Source organism: Nannobrachium achirus (assembly GCF_963921795.1).
Source record: "Nannobrachium achirus genome assembly, chromosome: 20".
In the NCBI taxonomy this organism is placed as follows: Eukaryota; Metazoa; Chordata; class Actinopteri; order Myctophiformes; family Myctophidae; genus Nannobrachium; species Nannobrachium achirus.
The window spans coordinates 56,070,079-56,093,696 of NC_137827.1; the positions used below are offsets into that span (position 1 = coordinate 56,070,079).

Consider the following 23,618-nt stretch of genomic DNA (forward strand, 5'->3'; position numbering starts at 1 on the left):
GATGGCAGCTCACTGTCTGTCTTCCTTGTCTGCTCTCTTAAAATACAGCAATCTAAGATATAGTCCTTTGGTCTCTTTGTCTTATTTTAATTATGGATTTATAGATCCATACTTGTTTAACATTAATATTAATTTACATTTCAGCCCATATATGGACATATTGTGTGGTTGACGTGACGTGAGTCACACTTGCAAATTAAATCCGTCCTTGTCGCTATTATGCCCATATACTGTATGGAGAACCCTGATGTCATCAATATTAACTCAAAGGAGGTCCACAACGTGCCAATGCATCAAACTCTTTTCTCCCGGTGCCTATTAGACTTATTACACTATTACACTTATAGCCCTATAAAACTATTAAACTTATTACACTTATTGCACTTTTACACGTTTACACTAATATTACACTATTACACTAATTACACTAATTACACTAATACACTTATTACGCTAATTACACTGTTACACTATTACAATTATTACACTATTAAACTACTTACACTAGTACACAATTACATTACACTATTACACTAATTACACTATTACACTAATTACACTATTACACTAATTACACTAGTACACTAATTACACTATTACATTATTACACTAATTACACTAGTACACTATTACACTAATTACACTATTACACTATTACACTAGTACACTAATTACACTAGTACACTAATTACACTAGTACACTATTACACTAATTACACTATTACACTAGTACACTATTACACTATTACACTATTACACTAATTACACTATTACACTAATTACACTAGTACACTATTACACTATTACACTAATTACACCAGTAAGACTCCCTAATCGGGAGATAAGCGACCGTTGGTCGCTTATCTCCTGTCACACTGCTGACATCAGTATGACATCACACCGTACACAAATGACCCTTATATAAGACCAGCATTATCTACCGACAGATTAGTAACAAGATGTCAAAATCATTGAAGGTTTACCCTACTAACCAACTGTTTACCATAGCAACCATGTTTTTTACCTTAGCAACCAACTGTTTACCCTAGCAACCAACTGTTTACCACAGCAACCATGTTTTTTTTACCCTAGCAACAAACTGTTTACCCTAGCAACCAATTGTTTACCATAGCAACCATGTTTTCTTACCCTAGCAACCAACTGTTTACCCTAGCAACCAACTGTTTACCATAGCAACCATGTTTTTACAGGGCCTGGGATTGATGACATCAGAAATCTCCATATATGGGCATGAAAGGGATTTTGTTTCTGGAAATATGTCTGTGGGGTGCCACATTTGGAATAAAACACTTACATCACACATCTGGATATCCATACAGCCCATCTAGTTTGCCTGTGTCCATTTATGCCCATATATCTGATGACATTGGGTCAATGATCTCCATATATGGGCATAAAACTTATGTTAATTAGTAAAGCCTGGGGATCTCCATATATGGGCATGAGGAGTACCCTAAAAGGGCATCATCTGGGAATAGCAAATATAGTTATCCTAGAAAGTGAAAATCTTACATCAAAGGCCATAACTACCTACCTACCACCATACTGCATTCCTCATTAAACTACCTACCAGTAAGATGCCTAAGGGAGAAAAGCAAAGGGCGAGGTTGCACCATTTCTTGGTCTTCTGGCCAGTGATGTATATCGGACCATTTAACCATATATGGAGACATCTGGTACCCATAGATATTCACAGATATGGGCTTAATATTGATGACATAAGGGATCTCCATATATGGGCGTAAAATGGATTTGGTTCCCCTGGCATCACAGGGATCTCCATATATGGGCATAAAATGGATTTGGTTACCCTGGCAACACGGGGATCTCCATATCTCCATATATGGGCATAAAAGGGATTTGGTTCCCCTGGCATCACAGGGATCTCCATATATGGGCATAAAAGGGATTTGGTTCCCCTGACATTACAGTGATGTCAGTGGCTGGTTCTACAGAGGGGATCTCCATTTATGGGCATAAAAGGGAATGTATGTATGATGATGTCAGATATCATAGACGTCATAGGACTTTCACATAACGAATAACTGAGTAAGCATGTAAACCCGTAAAATCTATATTTGGGCATGGCTGATTTATGACCTCATCATGATGACACGAGCAAACACAGCTGAATTGTATAAATGATCAGTGCAGAAACCAACAGAAGTATTTGACCAAGACTCTTGATCTTCAAGAACCCTGAGAACCTGTATTGTTTGGTATTTTACCATTTTTGGTGTTTGAAATGTTGAACTGGACTTTACATTGTGAAAGTGGATTCAATATATTGAGACTAGGGTAAACAGTTGGTTGCTAGGGTAAAACCATGGTTGCTAAGGTGGTTGCTAACGTACACTAACAGACCAGCAACAACAGACTGTTGCCACAGCAACGTACACAAAGGTTTGTGTACACATGTGGTGTGATGTCATACTGATGCGGAGATATGAGCAGGGCAAAGGTGTGACGTGTGACCGACCGACCGACCGACCGACGGACGGCCGGTGGAGGTTTTGATACTAAACTGCGACCTTACGGTCGCAACTAAACTGCGACCTACGGTCGCAACTAGTACACTAATTACACTATTACATTATTACACTTATTACCCTATTAAACTGATTACACTAGTACACTAATTACACTAGCACACTATTACACTAATTACACTAGTACACTATTACACTAATTACACTAATTACACTATTACACTACTTACACTACTTACACTAGTACACTAATTACACTATTACACTAATTACACTAGTACACTAGTACACTATTACACTAATTACACTAGTACACTATTACACTAATTACATTAGTACACTATTACACTAGTACACTAATTACACTATTACACTAATTACACTAGTACACTAATTACACTAGTAAACTATTACACTATTACACTAATTACACTATTACACTAATTACACTATTACATTATTACACTTATTACCATATTACACTAATTACATTAGTACACTATTACACTAGTACACTAATTACACTAGTACAATAATTACACTAGTACACTAATTACACTAGTACACTATTACACTAATTACACTATTACACTAAATACACTAATTACACTATTACACTATTACACTAATTACACTATTACACTAATTACACTAATTACACTATTACACCATTACACTAATTACACTAATTACACTAGTACACTATTACACTAATTACACTATTACATTATTACACTTATTACCCTATTACACTAATTACACTAGTACACTAATTACACTAGTACACTATTACACTAATTACACTAGTACACTATTACACTAATTACACTAATTACACTAGTACACTATTACACTAATTACACTAGTACACTATTACACTAATTACACTAATTACACTAGTACACTATTACACTAATTACACTAGTACACTAATTACACTATTACAATAATTACACTAATTACACTATTACACTAATTACACTATTACACTAGTACACTATTACACTAATTACATTATTAAACTAATTACACAAACTGACCAACCAACCGACCTGACCAACCGACCCGGTTGATCCGGTTTGCAGGTCTCATGTCAACGCCGACACACACATATTAACAATTATGCAATAATAATAATAAGAACATAACATCAAATAATAAAATAAAATAATAATACAAAATGATGGATTAGTCAATACGCCATTAGCTGATTGTTTTAAGACAAGATATGTATGGATATATTCATGTATAGCTACATTTATAGATTGTAAGGCCCGGATAACTCTCTTTTTAGAGAACATGGCAACCCTTGGTTGCCATGCCAACCCTGGGGGCATGGCCTCACGTGATTGGTCAATACACGAGCCAATGATTCTCACATTTCACCTAGTAGAACAGTGCCAAAAATATCTGTGTTTTGGAGGTCCACAGCCATTGGTCCACACAAGTGCACAAAAGTTTTGTGTTTCCACAGGTCTGTTGATCCATGTTTTGTAAATCCACAGCTGTGTCTTTCAGATCCACAGGTCTGTATCAGAAATTCACAACTTGTATTTTAAATCCACAGAAAGATTTGCAACTTGTGTTTTTATTTTGTGATCCACAGAAAAGATTTGCAACTTGTGTTTTCATTTTTGATCCACAGAAAAGATTTGCAACTTGTGTTTTTATTTTGTGATCCACAGTTTGAGATTTGTAGAAATATGAGATTTGTAAAATACTGTGAATTGCAAAAAATATGTGTGAGTTTTATTTTGCGGTGCACAAAACATGCACACACGTGTGATTTTTTTTTTTAATACGTGTGAATATTTTTAAAACACGTGTGAGTATTTATTTTGCGGTGCACAAAACATGCACACGCGTGTGAATATTTTTAAAACACGCACAAGGTATATTGGCACTAAATTCGCTCCATAGCAGGGCTCTAATGAGCGAGATCCGTACCAGAATTACCCTAATTAAAGTGTCATTTTTATTTTAAAATCTATTAACCCATTTAGGCCTAGAATTATTGAATGCTTTAACCAGTGAAAAATAGCAGATATACAAGCTCACAGCGCGGCACCGAGTGCCGCGCCGCGAGCTTGTAGATCTGCTATTTTTGAAAAAGTCGTGAAAAATGTGTGCAAATCTTTGAATATATGTATTTTCAAAGCAAACGTTTGTAACTCAAATTTTGCTTCTGGGTGGTCCCTGGAACTAAATATTTTGAGATGGGGGTCCGTGGCCAAATACATGTAATTTTGGGGGTCCTGCACATGAAAAGGTTTGAGCTCCACTGACATCGAAAACATCGGAAGGATTTGAAATATTCAAAGATTTTCATGATTTTTCAAAAATAGCGGATCTACAAGCTCGCAGCGCGGCACTCGGTGCCGCGCTGTGAGCTTGTATATCTGCTATTTTTCAATAGTTAAAGCACAGGGGGCCCCGCAGTGAATCCTTATACCCAGGGCCCAGAATGTGGTGTGACACCCCTGGGTAAGCGCGTACCTTCTTGAGGGTAGAAAAGGAGGGCCAGGACTGGAACCCGTACTCGGAGGCGAAGCGAGTGCGAGGGAAGGTGGTCCAGTCCCAGCAGTCCAGGGTGTAGCTGTAGAAATGGACGTCTCCGTAGTGAGGGTCGTAGGGGTCGGCCGCCACCCAGCCCTCCTGCTCAGACTCGGCACCGTTGGTCGGGCTGGAGACCAGGAAGGGGCGACTCTCATCCTCCTACAGGGGAGAGAGTGTGTGTGTGTGTTGTTCACCGTCACAAATCATCAGAAGTAGGGCTGTCACAATTATTACATAATCGTGTAATCGTGATTATTTGACATTATCGCAATTATTTTGTCAATCGTCATAATCGTGAATGTTGAAAAATTTCAGAAATAGTGTAGATCAGCTATTTCCACTATCAATGTTATTTTTTTAAGTAGTAAGTTGTCAAATATGTCAGTAATGTAATCGTGACAGCCCTATGTATGTAATATGTAATATTATATATAATATGTAATATGTAACATAATTGCATTAGTATGGTATGCACGTTGTTGGTAGTTTTAATCATTATTTAAAGCGGCACTATATAACTTTTTTTGTATGAATAAAAAGTAATTGCGTCCAAAGTTTACTATGAGAGACGGCACATGATGTCCGTGTCTGTCTGTCTGTCCGTCCGTCCGTGTACACTTTTTTACGGTCTATGGGTTTGCCGCTCTGACATCACGCTGACTCTCACGCTCTGACATCATGCTCTGACATCACTGTGATGTCAGGGGAACCAAACACCTTATATGCCCATGTATGGAGATCCCTGTGATGCCAGGGGAACCAAACCCGTTTATGCCCATATAAGGAGATATGGAGATCCCTGTGATGCCAGGGGAACCAAATCCCTTTTACGCACATATACTGTAAGAAGATCCCTGATGTCATCAATAATAAGCCCATATCTGTGAATATCTATGGGTACCAGGGGTCTCCACTCTCCATATATGGGTCCGATACTGGTCCGATATACATCACTGGCCAGATGGCCAAGACGAGGTCGCTTTTCGGCAACGGTGTCTTACTGGTATATATTTATATATAGTAAATATGTAATATAACGTATACAATTGGGGTGGTTGTATTTTGTCTCTCTGCTCTTCTATTGAGACATTTACAGATCCTGTGTCTAAGTGAGACACAAGCGTTTCTTGTTTGACACAAATTTTGGCCTGAAGGTCAAGATTAAATTCATCCCCTGAGCAAGCAGGCAGGTAGCCTAGTTCCAGACCCTGAATCGCTAGCCACACCCCTTTACATTTTTTGTTTTGGCGATTCAGGGGTCTAGCATCGCTCTCATTGAGGAGGGCCTGCCTCGTTTGAAAATCTGTACGGCGAATCAGCGTCGTGAATCAGCGTCTTGTGATCAGCGTGGGTGGGGGTTTCCCAGAACTCATGTGTGTTTCCAAGTACACCAGCGCTGCCGCCATACCGTACCGCGCATCGCGGTAAAATGCGATCGTATCGATCTCGCTATGAAACACCAGTAGCAGGCATGTTATGTTGTGTTTGATTCCTAGTTCGTAGTGCTCCTATTCTGACTGTTTCTTTGGTTAGTAAGTAGCACCAGCAAGCAACAGGCTAGCCTCTAGCCAGCCACACATAACAACACTATGTCATGTGTTGGACAGACGGTGAACCAATCGCTGAAGACTGCCTCTTTTTGGCAACGCCCATCCCTGCAATCGCCTTGGGGGGGAGCGACCTCAGACTGAGTAATGGAGTGAAACGAAATGTCAATTCAGGCTGAGTGTCAGGCTAGCAGGCAGGCTCTAGTAGCAGACACGGTATGTGAAAAATGTGTAATAAATGTCAGGGTTCAAATTGGGGACAGAAGGGGAAAGTTACAAAGTGCAGCTTTAAGTGTCAAACGTAACTCCATGTATGAAATATACTTAGCAAAAGTGTTTAATCAAGTGTTGCAAATTATAACTTTTACGCACATAGTAATCTATCTATAATAGTTTACTTTTTAAAAGTGACCCACACAGGAGGAATCCCCATCTATTCTGTGTCGCTGACCTGCTGGACCAGAGCCCTTATGTTGTTCACATACAGCGTAACGTAGTCTTTAAGGTACGTGGGCCTCTGGAGAACAGGAATACCAAACCAGTCTGTGGCCAGGGCAGCCTCGTTCTCATTGTTCCCACTCCACACTACTATGGAGGGGTGGGACTTCAGACGCCTGACCTGTTGGAAGGAAACACAAAAACACAACTCCCCAAGTTTAGGTTAAAACATTTAGCTAACTACCAGCATGTCTATACATCTTATTAGCGATACAATGTTTATTTATCTTTGCAGCATGTAAAGTCTGCTAACAGACAAATGTATAACAGAACAGTATTAGCAAAAATCCTGCTTTACATTAAAACTGTGTCTTACCTGGTGTATAACCTCCTCTCTAATGGTGTGTATGAAGTCTGTCTCTGTTGGATACATGGCACAGGCAAACATGAAGTCTTGCCAAATCTACAGGTAATGAGAGACATCAATACCGTTTAGGAACGTTTGGTTTTCAAATGTCATCATAATTTATAATGGTATTTTGAATGCAAAAAAAAAAATTAAAGTGTTAATTGCGACCATCACCGGCTGTCAGTCCCTCTGCATGTCCGTCACGTCACGTCACACTTTTGGCCCTACTCTTATCTCCGGCACCGTTGCCCCTACTAAACTTAGCACACACACTCCTTAGCTGCCAAACCACAACCTCCGCCCCTGATTTTTCACATGCCCCTCTTCTAGCACCACCATGAGGTTGCTTTTTGCAGACACCATTAATGTGTATACATGCCACCGTCACGTTGCATACACAAACTTTAGAAGGCTATCGTAGCCTAGGAGGGAATATGGGAAATGGGACAGATCCATTTTGATGACATGACTGCAGAGATACTGTGTACCGCTTTGCGTAATTTTAGTGTTTTGCTAAAATCTGCCTGATGGTGGCGCTAGAAGAGGGCCATGTGAGAAATCAGGGGCGGAGGATGTGATTTGCCATCCAAGGAGTGTGTGTGCAACGTTTGGCATCAATAGGGCAGGGGCAGGGGCAAAAGTGTGATGTGACGTGACAGACATACAGCCGGTGGAGCTTTTCATAGAACTTGCGACGACCTGGCGGTCGCTTATCTCCCGATTAGGGAGTTCTTAAAGGGGTGGTGACATCCAAAAATAAATTTTGATTTTTTTTTTTGCTTTTTTTAATGTTCCCAGGCCTCAATTACACCAAAAGAACCGCAACTTTTGACATGCAGTGGTTTTCCTGCTATCTGTGTGTTTGTGCCGGTTTCTGCATAATGAGTCTCAAACGCGCAGTTCATTGGCTACTGGACTCATACGTCGTCAGTCGATTCACCCCCCCACCCCTCCTCCTCTCTCCCAGTCTCCCTGTCTGTATTTCTCCCATAGAGTTATTTCTCCACAGCCCAAGTTTTGAGGAAGTGACCTCTTACATTATATTGTCCTTTAATTGTAAATATGGGCATATAAAATACATTTATCCATTCAAATATCTTATTTACATCAATATCCTTCATATCAAGTAGTCCGTTTATGCTTTAGTGAAATAATTAAAATCGCTATGTATTTGCGCACAGCGGAACCTCTCTCCTTCTTACCGACACTCTGTGTCGGCTGTGTCCGACTAACTGCACTGCTCCCCGGGGTAGAGCTAAGTGGAACCTCGCTCCTTTTACCGACACTGTCGTTGCTGTGACAGTGCACTGCGCACCCCCCCCCCACACACACACACACACACACACACACACACAGACAGACAGTAAAAGCGAGCAGACAGTAAAACGCTATAACACAAGCAATAGGTGTTTCTCTAAACTGAGGCATTTAGCCAAAATATGTTGCTATAACTACAAAGGACCATGAAGTTTTCTGCATTGCGGAGCGGAGCGGAGCTGAACGTTACAGCGGCGCCGACGGTCTAAATTGAACTCCGCGAAGGTACATATGTAACCGCAGGGCTCCGGTAATGTATCGTTCCCGGGGTAAGAAAAAACACCCGCGCCTCGGCTCGTATCGACACAATTCCCCGCTGATCATGCAGACGCGTATGCCTCAGGCCAGGGCTTAGCTCAGCCTCTTTAGCTGCCATGGTTGTGTGTGTGTCTGTGTCACAGCCACTGTCTTGAGGGGCGGCCGCAGATCTGTATGTGCGTGCGTGTGTGTGTGCGTGTGTGTGGCCACTTTGGGTGCCATAGTTTGAGAATCGCTGGCCTATACGGGCTGAAGTGATTGATTTGTATTAATAATCAAAATCTACAAAGTTACTAGTAACTAAAGCCTCCAAATGATTGTAGTGGAGAGATAAAGTGCATTTGCCTCTGAGATGTAGTGGAGTAGAAGTATAAGAATTGAAAATTGGAAATACTCAAGTAAAGTACAAATACTCAAAATTGTACTCAAGTACATGTACTTACTGCACTATAGGCCTACTAATATTTATTTTGTTAGAATGAGTGGGAGAGAGAGGCTCCCCTGGTGGTGAGTTTAGAGTATTTCAGGTGACAGACCGTTTTTCATGACACCTAAACAGAGAGAGACACCATGGCTCCATGGAGTGGATTTTCAAGTTTAAACATTTTAAAACATGTTTTTAGGACCAGGGCAAAGACTTTTATGATTGGTAAAAACAGAATGTCATTTGACCTTTAATGGTTCAATAATGTGTAACTCAGAGTGTACTGCCATACAGTGTTCAACCTTGATAAGAAAGTACTCAACCAATCAACAAAGGCAACCAAATGCGTTGGTGATGCGTTGAGAGTACAGTCGATTGTCACAGAATGAGGAACCCTGTTCTAAAAACATATTTGATTGAAAACAAAAAGGCATGATGGACCTTCATCAGGAACGTTTTAACCACTTTAACCATTATGTTTATGTTAAACAATAGCAGCAAGCTTGTAGATCTGTTATTTTTTTAAATCATGAAAGTATTTTTTGCAAATGTTTGAATACATATTTTTTAAAGCGAACATTTCTAACTCAAATATTTGCATCTGGGGGGGTCCCTGTCCCTGATACATAATATTTCGAGATGGGGTCAGCAGCCAAATACATATAGTTCTAGGGGTCCTTGACATGAAAACGTTTGAGAACCACTGATGATAGAAACATGTGTTTAAAAAAAAAAAAAACGATTTAGAAGACATTCATAGAATCGGGTAAAAAATATTCAAACACATTTATGCACACATTTTCACAATCTTTCAAAAGTAGCAGATCTAAAAGCTCGCAGCGTGGCACTCAGTGCCACACTGTGAGCTTGTATATCTGCTATTTTTCAATAGTTAAAGCATAAAATAACGGTTTAAGTAGCAATGCGTAATAATGCGTTCCAGGTCTAAATGGGTGAAATAAACAATAAATGAAATGAGATACCATGATCCCCAACTCATCACAGATAGTGTAGAATAGATTCTGCTCGTACACGCCTCCGCCCCACACCCGGAGAGCGTTCATGTTGGCGTCCACAGCCGACTGCAACAGATTCCTCAGGCTTCAACAGACACATGACAGGAAAGGATTTAGGAAAGTGCTACACAATTATTATTATCATCATTATCATTATAATTAATATCATACACTATAGTTTTTATTAGTAGTAAGTGTAATGGAAGTAAATTGTAATTGTAACACTAGCGTCAGGAAACACAGTAGAAAATTGACACCATTTGGCTCTTTTGATTAACTGCACCCCATATCTCCAGTCTCTACATTGTCATTTAATACATTGGTTCTCAAAGTGGGGTCCTTGAGGGAGTTCCAGGGGGTCCCCAGCTAAATGAATGATTGTTAGTAATAAAATGGACCCTTATGGGTATGTACAGGGCCGGATGTAAGCTCTAGTAGTAGGTGGGGCGAGAGGAAATGCCAGGGGGGCAACCTTTTTAGGGGGTCATAATGCCAGAAATGCATAAAAACCTATGCATTTTGGCACACTTATACCAATGACACACCATGCTGTGTACAGTACAAGTCACAGAACTTAAGAAATAAAATACACAAAAAAGTAAAAAAACAAAAAACAAAAAAACAACAAAAGGTTAAAGAAATGATAAATAATGTGATAGACAAAAGACAGACATGTTACTGGTGTGATAGCTATATAAACTGATGTGATTGACAAAGATGAATGCAAATGATACTATAAACTGATATAGATATAGATTGATACACTGATATGACACTTGATAGATGATAGATATGATACTGGATGGATAGATTGATACACTGATATGACACTAGATGGATGATAGATATGATACTGGATAGATTGATACACTGATATGAGCCTAGATGGATGATAGATATGATACTGGATAGATTGATACACTGATATGAGACTAGATGGATGATAGATATGATACTGGATAGATTGAGACACTGAGATGATGACACTAGATCAGGGGTTTTCAAAGTGGGTGACGGGGCACCCTGGGGTGCCGCGACGGCAGTCCAGGGGTGCCGCGAGATAATTTGATAATATTTGGAATTCATGTGGACACTTGAAAAAATATTTAGCATCATTTTAAACTTGAAGTACAAAGTTATTTTCAGTCAGTTCTAACCAAAATGGCTATTATCTAAACGTTTTCCTCACAACATAATCACTAAAATATCGTCACTGTCGGGCAGAAACCTTGTATCTCCAAGTTTCTAATGTGTACGTCTTTTGGTAAAGCAAAGCCCTGCTTCAGCATACAAGACTGTCGCACAAAACAAACAGCCGATCTACAAGCACTTTGCTTGTAGATCTGCTGTTTTCAATAGTTTAGCACATTTTATAGATGATAAATACAAAACGAACGATTTTGGACATACAAGGTTTCCACGCGACAAGGACGATATGCTATACATATAAGGTGCTGGGAGTGAAAATTATAATGTAGGGGTGCCTCGGATTAAAACAAATATTCATGGGGTGCCCTGAGACAGAAAAGTTTGGGAACCCCAGCACTAGATGGATGATAGATATGATACTGGATGGATAGATTGATACACTGATATGACACTAGATAGACAGACAGACAGACAGACAGACAGACAGACAGACAGATAGACTGATATGACACTAGACAGACAATGACATTGTCATTATTTCCTCCAAATTTGTGACAAGGAAAACAAAAGCACGCATCTAGCTTCACTGAATATTCCAACCATGGTCTTCCACGGTACCAGCCCGGGCTGAATGCGCATGCTGTCTTGCCAAAATGACGTTTTGGAAACACAAGATTAGCGGGCTGTGATGATGCTGTTGTGCTTAAGCCAGTGCTGTTAGCAGCGGCCACTGCTGCGTCGTGTACGGCGAAGCTTTCAGGCTGTGTTGCGGTGGTTGTGGAACTCAATGGATCGGGTCGAGGAGCAGCAGGTCTATCTCCCTGCGTGCTGTTATCGGCGGCCGCTGCTGCGTTGCGAACGGCGACGCTTTCAGCTTGTGTTGCCGTGCTTGTGGAACTCAATTGGGGGTTAGGGTTTGGGTCGGGTCGAGGAGCAGCAGCTCTACCTCCTGCTCCCTGTGTGCTGTTATCGGCGGCCGCTGCTGCGTTGCGAACGGCGACGCTTTCAGCTTGTTGCCGTGCTTGTGTAACTCAATTGGGGGTTAGGGTCGGGTTGAGGAGCAGCTGTACCCCGAGTCGACGACGGCTCGGAGCCTGCCTCTGGACTGACTGGAGCCATAGCAGCAGTGCTACTCGCGTCGCGACTGCGAGGTTTAGAAACCAGAAATCGACGCATATTGACCGAAAGAGCCAGAGAAAGAGAACAGAAGTTAAAGTGAAACAAGCTGCAAGCACAACTAAAAAACAAACTGTTCCTTCTCTCGATTAGTTCCTTAATGCGCTGGACAAAACTGAAGTTAGTTGGCAACCAGAAGTGGTGCGTGTACTTGTCTGTCGAGACGAGACTGACTGCTGTTCCCTCCTACGCATTCAACGCATATCGGGGGCGGAGCTGCTGGCCTGGCTTCATTATTATTTGTTTTACTTATTTTGAGGTGCAGAGAGGGAGAGAGATGGCATTGGCGATCGGAGTTTTTAAAATGTATATATAATGAAATGGTGTTGGTTTTGGTGGTGCGACAGCTGTAGCATAATATTAAAAAAAAGAAAAGAAAGAAAAAAAACCCAAATATATATATTTTTATTTTTTCATGCCATCTTGTTTGGTGGGGCAGACAGGGCATTTAGGGGGGCAATGCCCCCCCTTGCCTATGGGGAGATCCGGCCCTGGGTATGTAACTTAGAGTGAGAGAAATTAACATTGATTTTACATTATGAAGCCTAGTGCATGTCAAACTGGGGGTCCTTGAAATTAAAATTGTTGGGAATCATTGCTTGAGACGTAAAAATCATCTCTTATGGGGGTCCCAGGCATATCTTTTCAAATGGGGGTCTGTGGCTAAATAAGTGTCAATTTGGGGGTCCATCAAATGAAAACGTTTGAGAACCACTGATTTAATAAGCCAAAACTGCCCAGGGTTTCCAGCAGCACTTTACAGGCCAGGCGCCCCGCCTGGCCAGAAAACCCCCCCGCCCCCCCCAAGGGTATAAAAAATAAAAATATATATATTTTTTTTTTTTCAAAAAAAATTTTTTTTTCAAAAAAACTTTTTGGACCTCCAACAATGTACTAGGCATGATCGCGATCGCGAAATTGCATGTTTAACCCCCATACCAACCCTATCTTTCAAACATGGCAGCCATGTTTGTTTACATTTGAAGAAAACATAAGGGCTGGTATCTCCTGAATGCCTGAACGGATTTCCAAGCAAATTTTTTTGTTTGAAAGCTGTGAAAAGCGTGTACATGCATAGTGCATCATCTGTGCACGAATTCGTACACCAGCGTGCACACTATTTTTTTAACCCTTTGGTGGCGAACCGGCAATATAAGTTATTCAATGTTGAATAAATGTGGATGATAGCATGTAGTTGTGTTTTCCGTCATCATGGGCACATTCATGTGTTTTTTATAGGGCAAAAATAAGAATTAATATTAAAAATTAAGTGAATTAATTACTCGAATTAATTAATTAATTATCAAAAATTTTCGGCGCACGCGCATCCCCCCCTGGTCAAGACTTTTTCCTGCAGGAAACCCTGCTGCCTATACAGGTCCTAATAGCAGGCCCAGCAAAAGGTGCTTGGGAGGGGAGCCCGCTGCCCTACGCATACCACTTAGGCATTGCTAATGCCATGGATGCCTGGTGGCGGCGGCGGTTCGATTCCCTATCCGGACGGCCTTTGCCGCATGTCACTCCCCATCTCTCCCCCCATTTCCTGTCAGACTACTGTCCTATCCAAGGCCCAAAGAACTAATCTTAAAAAAAGACTTCTCTCACCCAGCAGGGTGGACCATGTCCTGGAAGGCGTGGGCTGGGATCCAGTTGGAGCCCTTGAAGAAGACCGGCTTCCCGTTGACCCGAAAGTAGAAGCTCAGACCTGGGGAGCCAGTGATGGGCTCCTGGATGAGATCCACTGTGCGGAAATACACCTGCAGTCAGAAGAATAGAAATACACCTACAGTCAGAAGAATAGAAATGCTACACCTCTGTGAAGTTGGCACCCCATACGATGAAATAATATACCAGTAAGACTCCCTAATCGGGAGATAAGCGACCGTCAGGTCGCAGTGTGATTTTAGGGCAAAATGTGTAGGAGCAGTGTCCAAAAATGTGGTTGAAAAAAATCGGCCTGATGGTGGCGCTGAGTGTAGACATAGTGTGTACCGATTTGGGTGATTTTAGGGCAAAATCTGTAGGAGCAGTGTCCAAAAATGTGTTTGAAAAAATCGGCCTGAAGGTGGCGCTATATGGGACAGATCCATGTTGATGAGATGAGTGTAGACATACTGTGTAGCGATTTGCGTGATTTTAGGGCAAAAATTGTAGGAGCAGTGTCCAAAAATGTGTTTTAAAAAATCGGCCTGAAGGTGGCGCTATATGGGACAGATCCATGTTGATGACATGAGTGTAGACATACTGTGTACCGATTTGAGTGATTTTAGGGCAAATATTGTAGGAGCAGTGTCCAAAAATGTGTTTTGCAAGAATCCGCCACATGGTGGCGCTAGAAGAGGGCCATGTGAGAAATGAGGGGTGGGGTCTCCGCGCCGCCGAGGCGGACGAATAGGTACCGGCCCCGGCTCTCCCGGTCGCTCCTAGCCCGAGTTACGGCATTTTATGTGCGCTGCAGTGGCAGGGGGTCCTCCACTGGGGGCGCCACCACTTTTGCATCCGTTCTGGAGCAGCAGGAGTCGGTGGTCCCCGGGAATTCCCCGTGAGCAGCCCCGTTGGGGTGGTCATTTGGTCATTTTTGCACATTTGGTCATTTTTTACATCTGGGGGTCCCCCAGGGACCTGGGGGTCCCTGGAGCTCCGGGAGGTTGTAGTTTGGCAGGCAAGGAGTGTGTGTGCAAAATCTGGCATGGATCGGGGCAACGGTTGCGGAGATATGAGCAGGGCAAAAGTGTGACATGTGACGTGTGACAGACAGACTGACTGACGGACGGACTGACTGACTGACTGACGGACTCACAGTTTGTGGAGGTTTTGATAGTAACTGCGACCTGACGGTCGCAATAAAAATGGTGTCATTCTTTAGTGCTGAATTGTGCCGTAAATTTTATAATTTGTGCTGGTATCACTTTTTAGTTATTCTACATAACACCACTGTTCTGCTCCTATGTTCTACCATTATCTCCATCGCCCACTGCGATAGCTTAATGCGCCCTCCGATAGCTTAATACTTGGCTATCGGCGTCCCTGATCAACGCATAGCACATAGGCCGACTGCGAGTCACCCCCGCCTCTCTATACTGTGACCAGGCCTGGAATTTTGTCATTTTAGGGCAAGGCCACTTGGCCTTTCGTGTTGTGCATTGTTAGATGGCACAAAGGCCAAATGCCAGGGCAGGAAGGCCATCAAATAAAACAAGATTTTAGAATTTAGTTCATTGAAATAATTAATTCATTTAGAATTTAATGTAGTCTATCTGTAGTAGTCTATATTATGGTATTTACAATCTGATCCACACTCAGCCATGCGCCAATCAAAGATACTGGATTGGTTTAAAGATGGAGACTCAACAAAATACACTACATGACAAGAAAGAGACTGACAAAACAGAGACAGAGGAGAAAGTGGTACAGTCAGCTGGGGCATTAAGGCCACTGTGGCCTCAGGTCATGCCAGTGGTTTGAGGGACACAAGGCCAAACTGAGGGGCAACGACGGCCATGGCCTTCATGGCCTCCATGAAATTCCTGCCCTGACTGTGACTATCGATAAAGACTCAAGACAAGAAAAGACAGAAAGGAATACCATACAAAAATAAATGTGAGCTACATGAATGCTGTGTGTTTTATAGGCTTTGTGTGTATAATATAATAAAAACAAGTATAAAGTGTACTGACCTTGATGTGTGCATCAATGGTAAAGGGTTGATCCAGATGGACTTTCACACTCAGGACATAGGAGGCCTGCTCACCGTGTCCATTGGGCCACCACAGCTTTACGTGCCTGGCCTGGAATGAACACAACACACTGGAGGCATTGAGCAAACGTTGCAAACGTTACTGTGAAAACTGCATAAAATCAGTCCAAGCCCCCTTTTGGCTTCAGTAATAGTACCGTGTCAATGTGTAGGGTGTAGGTGTTCTTAGTCTGTCCTTGGAGGAACCATGCATGGAAAGCTTGCTCCTCTGCCAGGTCTGGTACGCAGAGGGTGACCTGCCCGTGGGTTTCTGCAACAGCATTAACAAACAGTTCCACCTGAACCCTCCACTGGGAAAGGGTGGCGTCTGGGAGGAACGAAGGCCAGTCAAAAAGGTTAGAAATGACTTGTCAGAGATGGCGGGTAGGAGTAGCATTTTGACCCTCAGATCTAGGGCTGTCACGATATGACATTTTACATGACGATTAATTGTCACTCAAATAATTGCGATTAACGATTTAAATTGTGTTTTTGTCGTTGATAATTACATTTCTGTTTGGCTTTGCCTTTTAGGCTTTGAAGTTGCACGTGGCAGATAAGACACATGACCTAAATATACAAAGAAATAATGGACATATTTGACAACTTTCTACTTAAAAAATAACATTGATAGTGGAAATAGCCGATCTACAAGCTCACAACGCGTCGCGATGCGACGCGTTGTGAGCTTGTAGATCTGCTATTTCCACAATTTTTTACTTATATGGAACATTTTCAACATTCACGATTATGACGATTATGAAAAATAATCGCGATTATGTAAAATCATTGCGATAAGACGATTATGTCATAATTGTGACAGCCCTACTCAGATCCAAAAATATTATGTAAATACAAATAATATCCACACTTGTGTAGAAGACTCGTTATGTTTTTTTTATTATTATTCCAGGCAGGAAATTCAGGGAGGCCACGAAGGCCATGGCCGTCGTTGCCCCTCAGTTTGGTTTTGTGCCACTCAAAAAATGGCCCTGAGGCCACAGCTGACTGTACCACTTTCTCCCATGTCTCTTTCTCATCAATATGTAGACAGTAGACACCGGTGTCTCTTTCTTGTCATGTAGACACCGGTGTCTTTTGTTGAAATAGTAGTTGTTTTCAGTACGTTTATCGTGTTCTTTTCATATAAACATGCTCACCTAGCCAATCAAAAAACATGAACAAATGCATTGCGCGTCTAAATTCAAGACACGCAATTCAATCAGTCGCCGCCTGTATGCAACCCTGTACGGTGTGTGTATACATGTGCGCGTGCATGAACGTTTGAGCATGGGTGTGTACGGCCAGGGGCGTCGCTCCAAATTCTGGGCCCTGGGTACAAGGATTCACTGCGGGGCCCCTGTGCTTTAACTATTGAAAAATAGCAGATATACAAGCTCACAGCGCGGCACCGAGTGCCGCGCTGCGAGCTTGTATATCTGCTATTTTCGAAAAATCATGAAAATCTTTGAATATTTCAAATCCTTCTGAGGTTTTTTGAAAAACCTTTTTCATGTGAAAAACCTTTTCATGTGAAGGACCCCCAAAATGGTATGTATTTGGCCACGGAACCCCATCTCAAAATATTGAGTTCCAGGGACCCCCCAGAAGCTAAATTTGATGAGCAAATGTTCGCTTAAAAACTACATATATTCAAAGATTTGCACACATTTTCACGACTTTTCAAAAATAGCAGATCTACAAGCTCGCAGTGCGGCACTCGGTGCCGCGCTGTGAGCTTGTATATCTGCTATTTTTTCAATAGCTAAAGTATAAAATAATTAAGGCCCCTCCACCACCTTGGGCCCTAGTAACTCAGTCCCACTTTCCTACCCCTTGTGACGCCCCTGTGTACGGTGAACGTGCGCAAACTGCGCATGGCTTACTGTAGAATGGAACAGCAGAGATGCTGATCAGTTGGAGCACATCAAAGCCTTTCAGATGGACTCCCTTCCAGAGTCCCATGGTAGGAAACGACGGCCCCCAGTCCCAGCTGAAAGAGCTTTGTTCCTGGAGGAAGAGGAAACCAAGAGCAGGGGGGTTGAGGGATAATAATAGATTAAGACCAAAGCAGGATTTGATACTACAAATAATGTTTAAGGTTATACTATGTAACTTTTTTTATAAAACATATCTTAAAATTGTCCTAATTATTAAATCGCTAAAGTTTTAGAACCCCCACTCCGTTAATTTCAGCCCCAAAAGTCTTTTCTTTATATGTTTTCTACTTAGCCGTGACAGGGGCGGGATTTCCCGGCAAAATTACGTCATCTGCATCATCTGTATACGTTGTGTATACCTTGGACCATCACATCGCGGATCATACACACATGATACATTACATGTGTAGCCTCCCTCAGCTACAGTGTTTACGATGGTGAAGGATTCTTAACCTCTTAATCCCCTAATCCTGGCCAGAAAATTACGTTCTAACCCTCCACAGATTCGTATCGGTCGCGGTGGTTTGCGGCGCCGCTCCGGAGGTCCGCGGCGGTGGTCCGTGACGACTCCAGGCGAAAAACGGCCGAAAAAGGCAATACCGCTACTGACCACTAGTTTAGCAACTTACACAGTATAGCTTTAAGTAAACAATTGATCAATAAAAATAAAACTCAGAGTAATAATGTTCAAATACAGATTACAACTCGCCCATATAAACAGGCGATGTTTAGGGCTGTTAAGATTATGACATTTTACATGACGATTAATTGTCACTCAAATGATTGTGATTAATGATTTAATTGTGTTTTTGTTGTTGTTGACAATTACATTTCCGTTTGGTTTTTAGGCTTTGAAGTCGCACATGTCAGGTATGACACATAACCTAAACATACAAGGAAATGATTTGACATATTTGACAACTTTATGCTTTAAAAATAACATTGAGAGTGGAAATGGACGATCTACAAGCTCACAACCTGTCGCATGGCAACGCGTTGTGAGCTAGCCTGATTTCAGACCTGGCGCTGGAGCTTGAGTCTGACATTGTCCCATTGACAAGAGATTTCAAAGGGGAGGGGATTTGAAATGTGAAATTCCCAATCACAAGAGATCTGGTGGGAGGGGTTGTGTTTGACTTGTGTACAAAAAACATCCCCCCTCCCCCTCCCCTCTATGACAGGCATCAAACAGGTCATTGTCTTTGATGTTTCAGTGATTAGAGAGAATCACTAACGAGCTATTGACACTTGTATGGCTCAATCAATGACTGCAGTTCACAACCCTTTTGAAGTTCAAAGGGAGCAATTAAGAGCTCTGGTGAGCCACCCCTCCCTCCACGGTTTCTGTTGATTATCAAAAGTTAGACCCACGCCTCCTCCTTCTTGCATTGATTTCATTGGCTGGTAAGCCAAAATACCATAGAAAGAGGCACGTTATATGCCAATTCCAGACCAAGAGAAGCAGTCCACTCAGAGAGTGGACGGGGCTATTGGCTGGAGCCAGGCAAGTTGTGAGCTTGTAGATATGCTATTTCCACTATTGTTTTTTGAAGATATTTGAAAATATGAAAATGTTTCAACATGGAAACGATTATAACAATTATTGCGATTATGTAATAACTAGCCCTTACCCGTTCAAAGATATGAGCTCCAAAATGATGTGCAGTGTGTGGGTTATGGGATGTGCACTGTGCACACAGTATGAGGGATGGAAAGTAACTTTAACTGGTGCTTGCATGATGTAGGAGCATCAATGTAAGAAACCCATTTCGTTTAATGGCTACAGAGATACTGTCCCAATGGTGATGCGATTTCAGATCAATTGCTCCAGCCACTGAGGAGAAACGCTGTTTCAGACAGACAGACACTCACTCACTCACTCACTCAGACATTCGCAAAATTATAGTATAGATTGTGACAGCCTGACAGGCCTACTATACTAGCCTGACTACTATACCACTCACTTTTCTAATGAAGTTGACGTGACACTCCCCCTGCTGGACAGCTGGAGGGCAGTCTGGCGGGACCCTGTAGGCAGAGTGGGCCTTGCTCCGTTCAGAGGAGTACAGCACAGGGGACTGGAGGCGGACCTCCAATACATTCTCCCCATCCTTCAGCAGGTCTCTGACAGGGAATTGCTGTTAGGGGAGGGCGATATGGAAAAATACAACATCACGATATTTCTCCAAGCTGTATCACGATACACGTTCTTATCACGATTCTGTTTCACGTTGGTTTCTATGGTTATTATTTTCAGGTTCCTTAACAGTACAACCACAAAACTAAAATAAAAAGGAGTAACAGAGCATTTAGACCAGTGGTCCTCAAAGTGGTGTCCAGGGACTCTCTGGGTTCCTTTTGGGAGGTATAAATTGACCCTTACAAGTATGTAACTCTGACAGTATACAAATGAAACCAAATGGACCCTTCCGGGTCCATTTGGTTCCATTTGTATACTATCAGAGTTAAGTGGAGTCCTTGACATTTGAAAGTTTGAGAACTACTGATTTAGACCAAAATGCAGGTTTAAATGAATTCTGCAATGAATCTCTGTATTAACAATTCAACAGGATTTTTATAAGGCTCTCCCTCATTGTATCACGATATATAGGATATCTCTGAAAAGGAATAGATTGTATCGTCTTAACGATATTTATCACCATATCGCCCCATTCGCCCACCCCTAATTGATGTACGCAACAGTAGGGATGGGACGATGATCGTTATCATGATAAAAAAAAAAAAAAAAACACACAATAATTGTATCAAGGAGATTTAAATTTATCGTGAAATTGTTCTCCATCATGTACTGGGATTCAATTCACCTTTTGGTTGCCGAGCTGCATATCTGGTACCACTTAAACCCTCTATAATTGGTAAAACGGACTTGGAAATAACATACTTCATACAGTCTTTTTTTCCACTCTCTACCAAATCTCTTTGCCAAAGAAATAGCCAATCTACACGCGTAGCTTTGCAGCGCGTTGTGAGCTTGACGGATGTGCAATTGCTTTGGTCACAATAATCGTGACATGAAATGTTCATATTGTCCCATCCCTATGCAGCAGAGGGATATAATAAACTATTTGGTAAGAGCATGGCGGTGAATAGAACAAGAGGAAATGCATTTCTATTGGCTGAGAGTGTGGAAGGGAGAAAGGGAGAGGGAGGGGTGGACATGCACTAGGTCCTTTAAACCAGTGTTCCTCAACCTTTTTTCTGCATGGGCACACTTTTCACATCCCAAGAATCCATGGGCCCCCGTACAACATAATACAGGGGTGTAAATATCGTCACTGTCGGGAAGAAACCTTGTATCTCCAAGTTTCAAATGTGTACGTTTCTTTGCAAAGTAAAGCCCTTCATCATACAAGGCTGTCGCACAACAGTAGTGAAAACAGCAGATCTACAAGCACACAACGCCTCGCACCGCGAGGCGCGAGGCCTCACTAGTTTGAATCATTTTTTAATTTGATAAATACAATACTGGCTTTCAAGCAGTTTCAAGGGGCACACTTGACCCTTCTCAGGGTCACACCAAAGGTCCCCAGGCACAGTGGTTGAGAAACACTGCTCTAAACTGCATTTGACCCCCGACCTAACCCATAACACAGTTATTACAGATCAGTGATCTGATCTGAATCCAGATCAAAGATACCTACATATCTGCGAAACATGTTATCCGTCAGGCCCAAGACAATTCCATTGAGTGAAATCAAAGCCACGGTGTCCACTCCTTCGAAAACGAGAAGTACCATCTTTCTGGCCCTGTGGGTATATAGCAAATGACATGTATAGCTAAGTATTATTTTGCATACACATTACACATTGACATTGGTTGTTTCCCCACAACCCCAGAATAGTAAAGGTCACTATGTTGACCTCATGTGAGCAGGCGTGGGGAATGTTGCTGTGTACGTCCAGTTGTCCAGAGAGATCCACCTGTAGGACACGTCGTTGAACCGGAAGTACGGGTCCTGTGGAAGAGCAAAACTAAAGTTATTAAAGGAGTCATCCAGACCAAAACACATATAGGGTTAAATCTGCCTTTTATCATAGCTGCCCCTGTTGCTAGATTTCACGGGCTCTCTCATAACTAACACAGTGGATTGTCCTTAGGCTAGTGCGGTTATTTATTTAGCTTCAAAGTTAGTATTTTTGTATTGGATTGTGTTTACACAACGTCCTGAGACCAACCACACCGCTGTTTTGACCTCAAAGGCACCCTTACTTGTCAAACAGACCCCTCCCTCCCCTCCCTTTCTAGCGAGAGAGCACCCTGTAGACAATATGCCTTCCGGTGTGTTCCAAGATTTCTAGCGGAAGTCTGCGTTTAACGGACGTTACGTCATGCGGTGCGGGTCTGTTTACATTCCCCAGCGAAATTCTTTTAAATAGATTGTAGCTCTTAACTCACTCTTAACACATCGACTGCCCACTAGGAGGCGCCAGTCATCCCCTCTGAGTGCCCCCATAGCACTTCCATAGAAGAATACGAGGCCCTGTTGCGTCAATGCATGCGTGATGACGTCACTTGGTCACATGAGCGCAGACAGGATGTTATTGTGTAACTTACTGTATGGGCTAGTGTTGATCATAGCTGTTCACTGCCGATCAAAATTTGGACATTTTGCCGCACGCGGCCACAGTTTTAGCCATAAAACAAACATCGGAGATAAAGGGCTTTAAAGATGGGGAAATGCATTGGAGTATACGGAGAAAAACGGCCGCGCGATGCTCTCAGCGTCGACTCGAAGCGACTAGCGGCTAATGGGCTACATCCAGGCGTAGCCCCGACCTAACGGTGAGATATAAAGTTATACTGTAATTACAGTAAACGCGTCGTGGGCCTCCAGCGACATCAAAGAAATTGTTGCGTAGACACCTCGTGGGCACCCGCTGTGTTAATAGGTGTAACATTATTTGAATCAATGTTTTTGTTTGTATATTGTTTATTGCGAGCGCAACCGAAGGAGCAGGAGACGTAGACCAGAGTTAATTTCGTGCAGGGAATACGTTTGCAGGAACACCGCACCGTGAAGAAAATACAGCTTCCGGTGAAATTCCTACGGCGGAAGTTGAACGCCTTCTGCCTTCTATTGTCACCAGGCTTTTCTCTTCGGAGATGAGTAAGCCTGGCTA

At 42.2% G+C, this 23,618-nt stretch overlaps 1 protein-coding gene across 1 annotated transcript in view; it reads right to left on the bottom strand.

Annotated features, from left to right (window-relative positions):
* Window positions 1–23,618, bottom strand: part of manba (mannosidase, beta A, lysosomal) — a 55,210-nt gene that overhangs the window by 17,732 nt on the left and 13,860 nt on the right. Inside the window, exons 2-12 of the mRNA XM_080751461.1 lie at window positions 22,359–22,453; window positions 22,139–22,244; window positions 20,441–20,614; window positions 18,423–18,546; window positions 16,695–16,864; window positions 16,478–16,588; window positions 14,406–14,557; window positions 10,443–10,560; window positions 7,428–7,514; window positions 7,065–7,232; window positions 5,007–5,225 (exon numbers count right to left, since the gene is read on the bottom strand). Of these exons, the coding sequence (XP_080607587.1) occupies window positions 5,007–5,225; window positions 7,065–7,232; window positions 7,428–7,514; window positions 10,443–10,560; window positions 14,406–14,557; window positions 16,478–16,588; window positions 16,695–16,864; window positions 18,423–18,546; window positions 20,441–20,614; window positions 22,139–22,244; window positions 22,359–22,453 (1,524 nt within the window). The remainder of the gene's footprint in view (window positions 1–5,006; window positions 5,226–7,064; window positions 7,233–7,427; window positions 7,515–10,442; window positions 10,561–14,405; window positions 14,558–16,477; window positions 16,589–16,694; window positions 16,865–18,422; window positions 18,547–20,440; window positions 20,615–22,138; window positions 22,245–22,358; window positions 22,454–23,618) is intronic.